Source organism: Bombina bombina, chromosome 7 (assembly GCF_027579735.1).
Source record: "Bombina bombina isolate aBomBom1 chromosome 7, aBomBom1.pri, whole genome shotgun sequence".
NCBI lineage: Eukaryota > Metazoa > Chordata > Amphibia > Anura > Bombinatoridae > Bombina > Bombina bombina.
In genome coordinates, this window is record NC_069505.1 from 393836334 (window position 1) to 393850375 (window position 14042).

General features: G+C 42.1%; 1 protein-coding gene across 1 annotated transcript in view; it reads left to right on the top strand.

Annotated features, from left to right (window-relative positions):
- USP4 (ubiquitin specific peptidase 4) overlaps nucleotides 1–14042 on the top strand; it is a 311070-nt gene that overhangs the window by 175749 nt on the left and 121279 nt on the right. Inside the window, exons 6-7 of the mRNA XM_053689414.1 lie at nucleotides 4856–5080; nucleotides 11878–11961. Coding sequence (XP_053545389.1) covers nucleotides 4856–5080; nucleotides 11878–11961 — 309 coding nt within the window. The remainder of the gene's footprint in view (nucleotides 1–4855; nucleotides 5081–11877; nucleotides 11962–14042) is intronic.

Below are 14042 nucleotides of genomic sequence, written 5' to 3' on the forward strand. Positions count from 1 at the left end.
AGTATCCCAGTGTTACAAAATAGGATTCAAGTCTTGCCCTCTAAGAGGCAGATTTCTCCTGTCAAGATTATCCTCAAACCAGGTAAAGAGGGAGGCCTTCTTAAATTGCGCAAAGGACCTATCCTCCCTGGGAGTTACTGTTCTAGTCCCTCTAGAGGAACAAGGTCTAGGATTCTACTCCAATCTATTTGTGGTTCCCAAAAAGAAGGGAACTTTTCGTCCCATACTAGATTTAAAGTGTTCCGTCCTTCAAGATGGAAACTATTCGTTCCATTCTTCCCTTGGTCCAGGAAGGTCAGTTCATGACGACCATAGACCTGAAGGACGCATACTTACGTGTTCCCATTCACAAGGATCATCACCAGTTTCTAAGATTTGCCTTTCTGGTCAAGCATTTCCAGTTTATTGCCCTTCCATTTGGTATTGCCACTGCTCCCAGAGTTTTCACAAAGGTCCTGGGAGCATTATTAGCAATGACCAGATCCCAGGGAATTGCAGTGGCGCCTTATCTAGACGACATCTTGGTTCATGCGTCATCTTTTCAACTAGCAAGATCTCCCACCGGTGGAAAGTGAATCTGGAAAAGAGTTCTCTAGTTCCTTCTACAAGAGTGTGTTTCCTAGGAACTATCAGATTCCTTCTCCATGAAGATTTTCCTGACGGATGTCAGAAAATCCAAACTTCTTGCTTCTTGCCTTTCTCTCCAGCCTGCTTTTCGTCCAACAGTGGCTTAATGCATGGAGGTGATTGGTCTGATGGTGGCTTCCATGGACATCATTCCTTTTGCTCGGTTCCATCTGCGACCACTGCAGCTTTGCGTGTTTCGTCAATGGAACGGAGACCATTCAGATTTATCGCAGAGGATAAATCTGTATCGCCTAACAAGAGAATCTCTCTCGTGGTGGATTTCACAGGAACATCTATCTCGAGTTACTTGCTTCCTGAGACCTTCCTGGGCGATTGTAACTACTGATGGCAACATATCAGTCTGGGGAGCTGTTTGGGGTTCTCTGAAAGCGCAGGGCCAGTGGTCTCAATTAGTCTTATCTTTCCATAAATTTCTTGGAGTTGAGGGCAATCTTCAATGCCTTGATAGCGTGGCCTCAATTATCTTTATAGTCCGGTTTATCAGATTCCAGTCGGACAACATCACCTCAGTGGCTTACATCTACCACCGGCGAGGAACTCTGAGTTCCTTGACTATGATAGTGACTCGCATTCTTCAGTAGGCGGAAGCTCACGATCACCTCCTATCTGCCATCCACATTCCAGGAGTGGAAAATTGGGAAGCAGATTTCCTGAGCAGACAGACTTTTCATCTCGGGGAGTGGGCTCTTCATCCAGAAGTGTTCTCTCAGATAAACCTCAGGTGGGGGGTACCGGAGTTGGATCTGATGGTGTCCCGCCAAAACGCCAAGGTTCCAAAGTACGGTTCAAGGTCAAGAGATCCTCAGGCCGTTCTTATAGATGCTCTAGTGGTTCCTTGGGTTTTCTCTCTAGCATACCAGTTTCCTCCGTTTGCTCTCCTTCCACGAGTCATTGCTCATATTAAACTGGAGAGAGCATCGGTAATTCTAATAGCTCCTGCTTGGCCTCGCAAGATCTGTTTCACGGATCTAGTGAGGATGTCATCTCTTCCTCCTTGGAGGTTACCTCTGAGGAAGGACCTTCTAATTCAGGGTCCTTTCCTCCATACAAATCTGGATTCTCTGAAGCTGAGATTGAACGCCTAGTTCTGTCTAGACGTGGTTTTTCTGAAGCAGTCATTGATACTATGCTTCAGGCTCGCAAACCTGTTACTCGCAAGATTTACCATAATGTGTGGCGTAAATATCTTTATTGGTGCGAATCTGAGGGTTTCTCCTGGAGCCGGGTGAGGATTCCCTGTATATTATCTTTTCTTCAGGATGGCCTGGAGAGAGGTTTGTCAGTAAGTACTCTGAAGGGTCAGATTTCCGCTTTATTCTTTTGTACAAACGTCTGGCAGACTTGCCAGATGTTCAAGCTTTTGTACAGTCCCTGGTCAGAATCAGGCATGTGTTTAAACCTGTTGCTCCTCCTTGGAGCCTTAATCTTGTTCTTAAAGTTTTGCAGCAGGCTCCGTTTGAACCAATGCATGTTGTTGATATAAAATTGTTATCTTGAAAGGTTTTATTTCTCCTTGATATTTCTTCCGCTCGCAGAGTTTTTGAGCTTTCAGCTGTGCAGTGTGATTCCCCGTACCTTATTTTTCACGGAGATAAGGCGGTCCTTCTTACTAAATTGGGGTTTCACCCTAAGGTGGTGTTGGATCGAAACATTAATCAGGAAATTGGTATTCCTCCTTTTTGTCCTAATCCTTCTCATAAGGAACATTTTTTGCATAACTTGGATGTTGTGCACGCTCTAAAATTTTACTTACAAGCTACTAAAGATTTTCGTCAGTCTTCTGCCCTGTTCGTTGTTTTCTCTTTAAAACGTAAGGATCAGAAGGCCACTTCTACTACTCTTTCCCTCTGGTTGAGAAGTTTGATTCGTTTTGCTTATGAGACTGCTGGACAGCAGCCTCCTGAGGGAATCACAGCTCATTCCACTAGGGCTTTCTCCTCTTCTTGGGCTTTCAAAAATGAAGCTTCTGTGGAACAGATTTGCAAGGCAGCAACTTGGTCCTCTTTGCATACTTTTTCAAAATTCTACAAATTTGATACTTTTGCCTCGGCTGAGGCCTCTTGGGAGAAAGGTTCTTCAAGCGGTGGTGCCTTCTGTTAAGGTCCTCCTGCCTTTTTTCTCCCTCCCTGTTCATTCCGTGTATTCTAGCTTGGATATTGGTTCCCACTAGTAATTGGAATGACTTTGTGGACTCTCTATGTCGTAGGAAAGAAAACAAAATTTATGATTACCTGATAAATTTCTTTACGGACATGGAGAGTCCACAACCCTGCCCTCTTTTTGATTATTATTCGGCAGCTTTTTTGAGTAAACCTCAGGCACCTTTTCACCCTTGTGAGTCTTCTTTTTCCATTTTCTTTCAGCTGGATGACTTGGGATTATGGGTACGGGAGGTTACACTTAACAGCTTTTCTGGGGTGCTCTTGGCCTCCTCCTGCTGGCCAGAAGTTGAATATCCCACTAATAATTGGAATGACTTTGTGGACTCTCCATGTCCGGAAAGAAAGAAATTTATCAGGTAAGCATAAATTTAGTTTTTCTTACTAAAAGAAAACAAAACATCCATGGGTTACTATAAATGAACACAAAATGGGCATTTCACAATTTCAAAATCACAACTCGCCTAAGTAGATATTAATGCATTTTCCCATATTCATTATATTTAAAGAAAGCTAGTCAGAGACAAATAGATACAGTACACCCTAAGGGTCTGAATACCTAACTCATAGATCCACTTGGCCTCCATTTGCAGCAACATTTTCTTCCTATCCCCTCACCTTTTTGATGGGGGGGATATGGTCAGTTGGGCTACATCGTAAGCTTGAGATAGCGTGTCCCTTTTCCAAAAAATATTTAGCAACCGGCTAGTCTGTTTTACCTTTCTCTATAGCTTGTCTGATACTTGATCTGTGGAGTGCTATTCTCTCTTTGAGCATACTCAGTTTTCCCTATATAAATATCCCCACACTGGCATTTAATGATGTAAATAACATTTAGATTGTTGTCTGTACTTTCCTCTCTCCTAGAACTCTTGCCTCTTCCAACATTTCTTTAGGGTAACCCCTGCCTGAGAAGCGTTTTTCCATCTCAGTCACTGCTGTCTCTACCTCCCTTTCAACTTATGTTGGCCTCTTGGCCCTAAGCATTTGTGCCCTTGGCATTGATTTTAACTAATGATGTGGGGGAAAACTCTCAAATCTGACCAGTGTATTTCTGTCTGTTGCCTTTCTGTATACCCTTGTCTCCAAACTGTTACTCCCCTTAAATAATTCTATGTTAAGAAACAATGTGTTCAGAGTTCCATTTGGTAACAAATCTAATGGGACCTGGAATGCAATTTAGATCTTCAGTCAAATCTCTCATCTTATCCTCACTGCCATACCAGAGAGAGAACACGTCATCAATGAAGTGTTTATAATATTTACCATACTGTGCAAATTTAGGATAAGAAAAGATGTGTTCCTGTTAATAATCGTGCCTAAAAATATTGGCATAGCTGGGGGCTACTCGAGACCTCATAGCCGTTTCCATCTGTTGCAAATAAATGTCTCCCTCAAATTTAAAGTAGTTTTTATGCAAAATTAAAATGTAGCAACAATGCCACATATTCAATAGGGGGACAATTATATTCCCCCTCCTCTATCAGTTTCTCCCTTACTGCCTGTATCCCATCCTCATGGGGTATACAGGTATATAAGTTAGAAACATCAAAAGTTACAAACAAAAAATCACCATTCTCCATGTTGACCTCCTTTAGTGTTTCATTAACAAGACCAGAATCTTTTATATAAGAAAGTATCTTTTTAACACTATAGATACAGAGGGGATACAGAGGGGATACAGGCAGTAAGGGAGAAACTGATAGAGGAGGGTGAATATAATGGTACCACTATTAAATATGTAGATATATCTATGCTGACTCTGTGTTAGTAAAAACTATAAACCCCATAATGCTCTTGGGTGAAAACCATGAGAGATCCAAGCTTTCAAAATGTCGTCATAGCTGATTTATTTCACTTCTTGAATGGTCTGAAATGTGTTTTTATAATACTTAAAAATAATCCTGCTTGCAAGCACTTGCTTTCTTGTGAACACACTTATACTCACCATAGAGTTAGCTTCTCCACTAGAAAGAAATGCAAAATGGTAGCTATTTCATGCATGGGATGTTTTTGTCATGTTTTTTTTCTTTTGCTCCCTATTGTAGGTAGTGGCCAAAGAAGCATGGAATAATCACTTACTGAGGAATAACTCCATTATCGTAGACATTTTTCATGGCCTCTTCAAGTCTACGCTGGTGTGTCCAGAATGTTTTAAAGTCTCTGTGACCTTTGACCCTTTCTGTTATCTCACCCTTCCCCTGCCCATGAAAAAAGATCGTACAATGGAGGTGTTTCTGGTTCGGGGTGATCCTCTGTGCAAGCCTATCCAGGTAAAAGCTCCCTGAATATGGCAACCTAGTTGTGCATGTGTGTATGCATGCTCATTTTGTGCATATCATGATCATAAGAAACATACATTTTGCATGCTTTGAAAGCTAAATAACAGACCGATATAGTAGCTTTACAATATCTTTTTGTGCCCCAGTATATCATATTTCTGGGACAGATAGTTGCAGACTAAGTAATATTGGTAAGCAAGTTTAAAGTACATATGTACAAATTGTTTATTGGTTAATTTAAATTAGACACCATTAGACACTATCTAACTGTCTAATTTGATATTAGCTCATTGACACCTTTTAAACCCTTATAAAGATGAGATAAATATTGTTTCTCCAACATAGGTGTGTCCGGTCCACGGCGTCATCCTTACTTGTGGGATATTCTCTTCCCCAACAGGAAATGGCAAAGAGCCCAGCAAAGCTGGTCACATGATCCCTCCTAGGCTCCGCCTACCCCAGTCATTCTCTTTGCCGTTGTACAGGCAACATCTCCACGGAGATGGCTTAGAGTTTTTTAGTGTTTAACTGTAGTTTTTATTATTCAATCAAGAGTTTGTTATTTTAAAACAGTGCTGGTATGTACTATTTACTCAGAAACAGAAAAGAGATGAAGATTTCTGTTTGTATGAGGAAAATGATTTTAGCACCGTAACTAAAATCCATGGCTGTTCCACACAGGACTGTTGAGAGCAATTAACTTCAGTTGGGGGAACAGTGTGCAGTCTCTTACTGCTTGAGGTATGACACATTCTAACAAGACGATGTAATGCTGGAAGCTGTCATTTTCCCTATGGGATCCGGTAAGCCATTTTTATTAAGATAGTAAATAAGGGCTTCACAAGGGCTTATTAAGACTGTAGACTTTTTCTGGGCTAAATCGATTCATTATTAACACATATTTAGCCTTGAGGAATCATTTATTCTGGGTATTTTGATATGATTATATCGGCAGGCACTGTTTTTGACACCTTATTCTTTAGGGGCTTTCCCTAATCATAGTCAGAGCCTCATTTTCGCGCCGGTATGGCGCACTTGTTTTTGAGGACAGCATGGCATGCAGCTGCATGTGTGTGGAGCTCTGATACATAGAAAAGTCTTTCTGAAGGCATCATTTGGTATCGTATTCCCCTTTGGGCTTGGTTGGGTCTCAGCAAAGCAGATTCCAGGGACTGTAAAGGGGTTAAATATAAAAACGGCTCCGGTTCCGTTATTTTAAGGGTTAAAGCTTCAAAATTTGGTGTGCAATACTTTTAAGGCTTTAAGACACTGGGGTGAAATTTTGGTGAATTTTGAACAATTCCTTCATACTTTTTCGCAATTGCAGTAATAAAGTGTGTTTAGTTTAAAATTTAAAGTGACAGTAACGGTTTTATTTTAAAACGTTTTTTGTGCTTTGTTATCAAGTTTATGCCTGTTTAACATGTCTGAACTACCAGATAGATTGTGTTCTGACTGTGGGGAAACCAAGGTTCCTTCTCATTTAACTATATGTATTTTATGTCATAAAAAAAAAAAAAAAAAAAAAAAAATTTAGTAAAAATGATGCCCAAGATGATTCCTCAAGTGAGGGGAGTAAGCATGGTACTGCATCATCCCCTACTTCGTCTACACCAGTCTTGCCCATACAGGAGGCCCCTAGTACATCTAGTGCGCCAATACTCCTTACTATGCAACATTTAACGGCTGTAATGGATAATTCTATCAAAAACATTTTAGCCAATATGCCCACTTATCAGCGAAAGCGCGACTGCTCTGTTTTAGAAAATTCTGTAGAGCATGAGAACGCTGATGATATGGTTTCTGAAGGGCCCCTACACCAGTCTGAGGGGGCCAGGGAGGTTTTGTCTGAGGGAGAAATTTCAGATTCAGGAAACATTTCTCAACAAGCTGAACCTGATGTGATTAATTTTAAATTTAAGTTGGAACATCTCCGCGCTCTGCTTAAGGAGGTGTTATCCAATTTGGATGATTGTGATTATCTGGTCATTCCAGAACCACTATGTAAAATGGAAAAGTTCTTAGAGGCCCCGGGGCCCCCCGAAGCTTTTCCTATATCCAAGCGGGTGGCGTACATTGTTAGTAAAGAATGGGACAGGCCCGGTATACCTTTAGTACCTCCCCCCATATTTATAAAATTGTTTTCCTATAGTCGACCCCAGAAAGGACTGATGGCAGACAGTCCCCAAGGTCGAGGGGGCGGTTTCTACTCTACACAAGCGCGCCACTATACCCATAGAGTTGTGCTTTCCAAGATCCTATGGATAAAAAATTAGAAGGTCTGCTAAAGATGTTTGTTCAGCAAGGTTCCCTTCTACAACCAATTGCATGCTTTGTCCCTGTCACTGCAGCCGCGTGTTTCTAGTTTGATGAGCTAGGAAAGGCGATTATTAGTAATTCTTCTTCTTATGAGGAGATTATGGACAGAATTCGTGCTCTTAAATGGGCTAATTCTTTCACCCTAGACGCCACCTTGCAATTGGCTAGGTTAGCGGCGAAAAAATTCTGGGTTTGCTATTGTGGCGCAGAGCGCTTTGGTTACAATCTTGGGCAGCGGATGCGTCTTCCAAGAACAAATTGCTTGACATTCCTTTCAAGGGGAAAACACTCTTTGGCCCTGACTTGAAAGAGATTATCTCTGATATCACTGGGGGCAAGGGCCACGCCCTTCCTCAGGATAGGTCTTTTCAAGACCAAAAATAAACCTAAGCTTCGTCCCTTTCGCAGAAACGGATCAGCCCCAAGGGCTACGTCCTCTAAGCAGGAAGGTAATACTTCTCAAGCCAATCCAGCCTGGAGACCTATGCAAGGCTGGAACAAAGGAAAGCAGGCCAGGAAACCTGCCACTGCTACCAAGACAGCATGAAATGCGGGCCCCCGATCCGGGACCGGATCTGGTGGGGGGCAGACTCTCTCTCTTCGCTCAGGCTGGGGCAAGAGATGTTCTGGATCCTTGGGCGCTAGAAATAGTCTCCCAAGGTTATTCTCTGGAGTTCAAGGGGCTTCCTCCAAGGGGGAGGTTCCACAGGTCTCAGTTGTCTTCAGACCACATAAGAAGACAGGCATTCTTACATTGGGTAGAAGACCTGCTAAAAATGGGAGTGATTCATCCTGTTCCATTAGGAGAACAAGGGATGGGGTTCTACTCCAATCTGTTCATAGTTCCCAAAAAAGAGGGAACGTTCAGACCAATCTTAGATCTCAAGATCTTGAACAAGTTTCTCAAGGTTCCATCGTTCAAGATGGAAACCATTCGAACACTTCTTCCTTCCATCCAGGAAGGTCAATTCATGACCAAGGTGGATTTCAAGGATGCGTATCTACATATTCCTATCCACAAGGAACATCATCGGTTCCTAAGGTTTGCATTCCTGGACAAGCATTTCCAGTTCGTGGCGTTTTCTTTCGGATTAGCCACTGCTCCTAGGATTTTCTCATAGGTACTAGGGTCCCTTCTGGCGGTGCTAAGACCAAGGGGCATTGCTGTAGTACCTTACTTGGACGACATTCTGATTCGAGCGTCGTCCCTTCCTCAAGTAAAGGCTCACACGGACATTGTCCTGGCCTTTCTCAGATCTCACGGATGGAAAGTGAACGTGGAAAAGAGTTCTCTATCTCCGTCAACGAGGGTTCCCTTCTTGGGAACTATAATAGACTCCTTAGAAATGAGGATTTTTCTGACAGAAGCCAGAAAAACAAAACTTCTAGACTCTTGTCGGATACTTCATTCCGTTCCTCTTCCTTCCATAGCGCAGTGCATGGAAGTGATAGGTTTGATGGTAGCGGCAATGGACATAGTTCCTTTTGTGCGCATTCATCTAAGACCATTACAACTGTTCATGCTCAGTCAGTGGAATGGGGACTATTCAGACTTGTCTCCAAAGATACAAGTAAATCAGAGGACCAGAGGCTCATTCCGTTGGTGGCTGTCCCTGGACAACCTGTCACAAGGGATGACCTTCCGCAGACCAGAGTGGGTCATTGTCACGACCGACGCCAGTCTGATGGGCTGGGGCGCGGTCTGGGGATCCCTGAAAGCTCAGGGTCTTTGGTCTCGGGTAGAATCTCTTCTACCGATAAATATTCTGGAACTGAGAGCGATATTCAATGCTCTCAAAGCTTGGCCTCAGCTAGCGAGGGCCAAGTTCATACATCAACCATCAGGGGGGAACAAGGAGTTCCCTAGCGATGGAAGAAGTGACCAAAATCATTCTATGGGCGGAGTCTCACTCCTGCCACCTGTCTGCTATCCACATCCCAGGAGTGGAAAATTGGGAAGCGGATTTTCTGAGTCGTCAGACATTGCATCCGGGGGAGTGGGAACTCCATCCGGAAATCTTTGCCCAAGTCACTCAACCGTGGGGCATTCCAGACATGGATCTGATGGCCTCTCGTCAGAACTTCAGAGTTCCTTACTACGGGTACAGATCCAGGGATCCCAAGGCGGCTCTAGTGGATGCACTAGTAGCACCTTGGACCTTCAAACTAGCTTATGTGTTCCCGCCGTTTCCTCTCATCCCCAGGCTGGTAGCCAGGATCAATCAGGAGAGGGCGTCGGTGATTTTGATAGCTCCTGCGTGGCCACGCAGGACTTGGTATGCAGATCTGGTGAATATGTCATCGGCTCCACCATGGAAGCTACCTTTGAGACGAGACCTTCTTGTTCTAGGTCCGTTCGACCCACTCCAGCTGACTGCTTGGAGATTGAACGCTTGATCTTATCAAAGCGAGGGTTCTCAGATTCTGTTATTAATACTCTTGTTCAGGCCTGAAAGCCTGTAACCAGAAAAATTACCACATAATTTGGTATATCTGTTGGTGTGAATCTGCAGGATTCCCTTGGGACAGGGTTAAGATTCCTAAGAGTCTATCCTTCCTTCGAGAAGGATTGGGAAAAAGGATTATCTGCAAGTTCCTTGATGGGACAGATTTCTGCCTTGTCTGTGTTACTTCACAAAAAGCTGGCAGCTGTGCCAGATGTTCTAACCTTTGTTCAGGCTCTGGTTAGAATCAAGCCTGTTTACAAAATTTTGACTCCTCCTTGGAGTCTCAACCTAGTTCTTTCAGTTCTTCAGGGGGTTCCGTTTGAACCCTTACATTCCGTTGATATTAAGTTATTATCTTGGAAAGTTTTGTTTTTGGTTGCAATTTCTTCGGCTAGAAGAGTTTCAGAATTATCTGCTCTGCAGTGTTCTTCTCCTTATCTGGAGTTCCATGCAGATAAGGTGGTTTTGCGTACTAAACCTGGTTTTCTTCCAAAAGTTGTTTCTAACAAAAACATTAACCAGGAGATAGTTGTGCCTTCTTTGTGTCCTAATCCAGTTTCAAAGAAGGAACGTTTGTTGCACAACTTGGATGTAGTTCGTGCTCTCAAATTTTACTTAGCAGCTACTAAGGATTTCAGACAAACTTTGTCTTTGTTTGTTGTTTATTCTGGTAAACGGAGAGGTCAAAAAGCAACTTCTACCTCTCTCTCCTTCTGGATTAAAAGCATTATCCGATTGGCTTATGAGACTGCCGGACGGCAGCCTCCTGAAAGAATCACAGCTCACTCCACTAGGGCTGTGGCTTCCACATGGGCCTTCAAGAACGAGGCTTCTGTTGATCAGATATGTAAGGCAGCGACTTGGTCTTCACTGCACACTTTTTCTAAATTTTACAAATTTGATACTTTTGCTTCTTCTGAGGCTATTTTTGGGAGAAAGGTTTTGCAAGCCGTGGTGCCTTCCATTTAGGTGACCTGATTTGCTCCCTCCCTTCATCCGTGTCCTAAAGCTTTGGTATTGGTTCCCACAAGTAAGGATGACGCCGTGGACCGGACACACCTATGTTGGAGAAAACAGAATTTATGTTTACCTGATAAATTGCTTTCTCCAACGGTGTGTCCGGTCCACGGCCCGCCCTGGTTTTTTTTAATCAGGTCTGATAATTTATTTTCTTTAACTACAGTCACCACGGTAACATATGGTTTCTCCTATGCAAATATTCCTCCTTGACGTCGGTCGAATGACTGGGGTAGGCGGAGCCTAGGAGGGATCATGTGACCAGCTTTGCTGGGCTCTTTGCCATTTCCTGTTGGGGAAGAGAATATCCCACAAGTAAGGATGACGCCGTGGACCGGACACACCGTTGGAGAAAGCAATTTATCAGGTAAACATAAATTCTGTTTTTATTATACATCGTACCCCATAGCAACAAGAATATCAGAATAAATATAAGCATCCATGTAGTGTGCCTTTGTTTGTTACAATAACTTTAAGTGTAGATTCTAAAAGGCATTGAACTAACGCTAGGATTTACCATCACTAAAAATTATGTTGAGTTAAAGTGATTATTTGTTTTTAAAAAAGGGTGCTAAACTCAGTCTGTGCTCTAAAGTCATAGCCTCAGCCATCCACGTCACAACGGTCTAAACCAATAGCGTGCGTGACATTGTTCTGTATGTTAGCACGGCTATTGGTTTAGAGGTGAAAACAGCACCTCATTGGTAGAATGGTGCTGTGACGAGGGCGGCTGAAGGCTCTGACTTTAGAGCTACCGCTGCACAAACGGTGAGTTTACCAACTTTTTTTTTTAATATATTATCACTTGAACTCAACATTATTTTTAGTGATGGTAAATCCTAGCACTTGTTAAACTCTTGGATTTACCATCACTTTAATATATCTACTTTAAAATTCCAGGAAGCTGCAATATGTTATAAAACATAACATTAATCCTATGTTTAAAAATAACTTAATAGCTTTGTTTGAATTTGATTGCAAGTTAACTTAGCTTATGTATTTCAGTACCGGCTGATTGTACCAAAAATGGGAGCCGTATCGGACTTATGTTCAGCGCTGTCCAAACTATCGGGAGTGCCTGCTGAAAACGTAAGCATGGACTTTTAATTGCATAAACACTTAAAGGGGCAATAAAATCAATATTTAAGGAAAAGTCAACTCAAATTTTTTTTTGTTTTAAGATAGGTAATCTCTTATTACACATTCCCCAGTTTTGCATACCCAACACAGTTATATTAATGCACTTTTAACCTCTGTGATTACCTTGTATCTAAGCATCTTCTGACAGCCCCCTGATCACATGACTTTTTATTTAGTTTGTTGACTTGCATTTTAGCTGTGTTGTGCAGAACCCATGGGCGTGAGCACAATGTTATCTATATGGCCCACATGAACTAGCAGTCTCCTGTTGGGAAAAGCTAATACAAAATCATGTGATAAGAGGCTGTCTATAGTGGTTTAAAAACGGGCAGAACTTTAGAGGTTTGAATGTTATAAAGTATATTAATATAACAATGTTGGTTGTACAAAGCTGGGGAATGGGTAGTAAAGCCATTGTCTAAATTTTTAAACAATAACAATTTTAGTACTGACTGTCCTTTTAAGCTCTTTCATTCTTGACCCTTTTCAGACTACTTTGCTATAGCTGTTTTCAGTTTGTATGTTTACACATAAATTTCATCTCTTTTCTTTAAGATACCCACACAAATTATACGTATTGGGTTTTTTCTTTAGCAAACCAAGCATTTTTAGAAAATAACTTGTTTGCAGAAATGCTATATTATAAAATTTAACAGACATTAAAAAAAAAAATCACGTGTCATTTTTGATGGCCTATATTGTAAATAGCAGCAAGGAGTCTTAATTTCATAATTAACGTATTTTATGATTCCACATGTAAAATCCTTTAATTTAGTACTTTGTATTTCTGTTGTTTATTGACCATATAAAAACCAAAAGATAAAAATGTATTTTTGCCACTTTTCACCATCTTTTAATCTATGCAGAAAATGAATGTCTAAATAAATTATCATAAAAGTAGATACATTTTAAAATGATCTAAAATGTTGAATTCCCAGTAGGGTCATTTTTCTCTTCAGATCAAAGAGGAGATCTGTAAACCCCTCACCTTGCCCTTATGGGAAAACAGCACTTTGAAAGGCTGCTGCAGGTTGTTGCCATTTTTACAGGGATCACCATTATTTTAATTGAGGCATTTGTCTCTGTTTAATGGGATTGAGATGTGGGCTGTAGTCTCCTTTTCCCACTGCAGTGTGGGGGGCCTAGGGGCCGTATCTGAATGAGGGACCCTCCAGCAAGACAACTCGTTGTTCTTTGCACTGAAGCAGTTAATTCCTCAGAAAAGATTTAATTATGCATAGTCAAACAACTTTTCAATTCACCTTCATTATTTATTTTGCATCCTTTTCCTGTAATTTTTTTTAAAAAAAATGGTTTCCCTCTCCCTTACCCAAGAAGCTAGAATGTATCCTGTGTGCATCAGGTACACATGAGGTTGATGGGGCTTGTCGCTGTTTTGTGGGAGTTGTGTTGGGAGGGGCTGGGCGCAGTGTGGTTGTACCTGGGTGCTCCGTGGGTGAGGCTAAGGGAAATTCTGCAAATCCTATATTATAAAAGGCCAAGTATGTTTGTCCGATACAGTCATTCGCAGTAGAGACTGCAGCCCGAGACAAACATACTTGGCCTTAACGACCAGCACTGGTCGTTAAGCCCTGGCCTCTCTGCAGCAATCTCACTAAAAGTAGTGAAATTGCGCTATTTTTGCATGCCCCACAAGTGGGGCAGTGCAGAAATAGACAGGCAGAGATACCGATGCAGAGAGGGACCCTCTCTGCATCAGGCAGTGGTAGTGCCGATCGTGTTTGGTGTAGGAGGTAGGTAGGTGGGTGGCCCATCGCTGGAGGGGGGCGTAAGTGGGTGGGACCGCTACGCTACAGAAATTTTTTTTTTTTTAGAGTGGTAGTGAGTGGAAAGGGGGGAGGAGGAGGGGGCTCTGATTTTGGTGCGTGTACACGGACTTTAAGACTAGTACATATATAATTTGCTAACAAAATGACAGTGTGGTATGCCGATCCTTTTTTTTATTTTTTTATTGCAATGATACATTTCTGAAGTGCATATGAAAAACAACTTGTGTGGCTTTTTTTGTT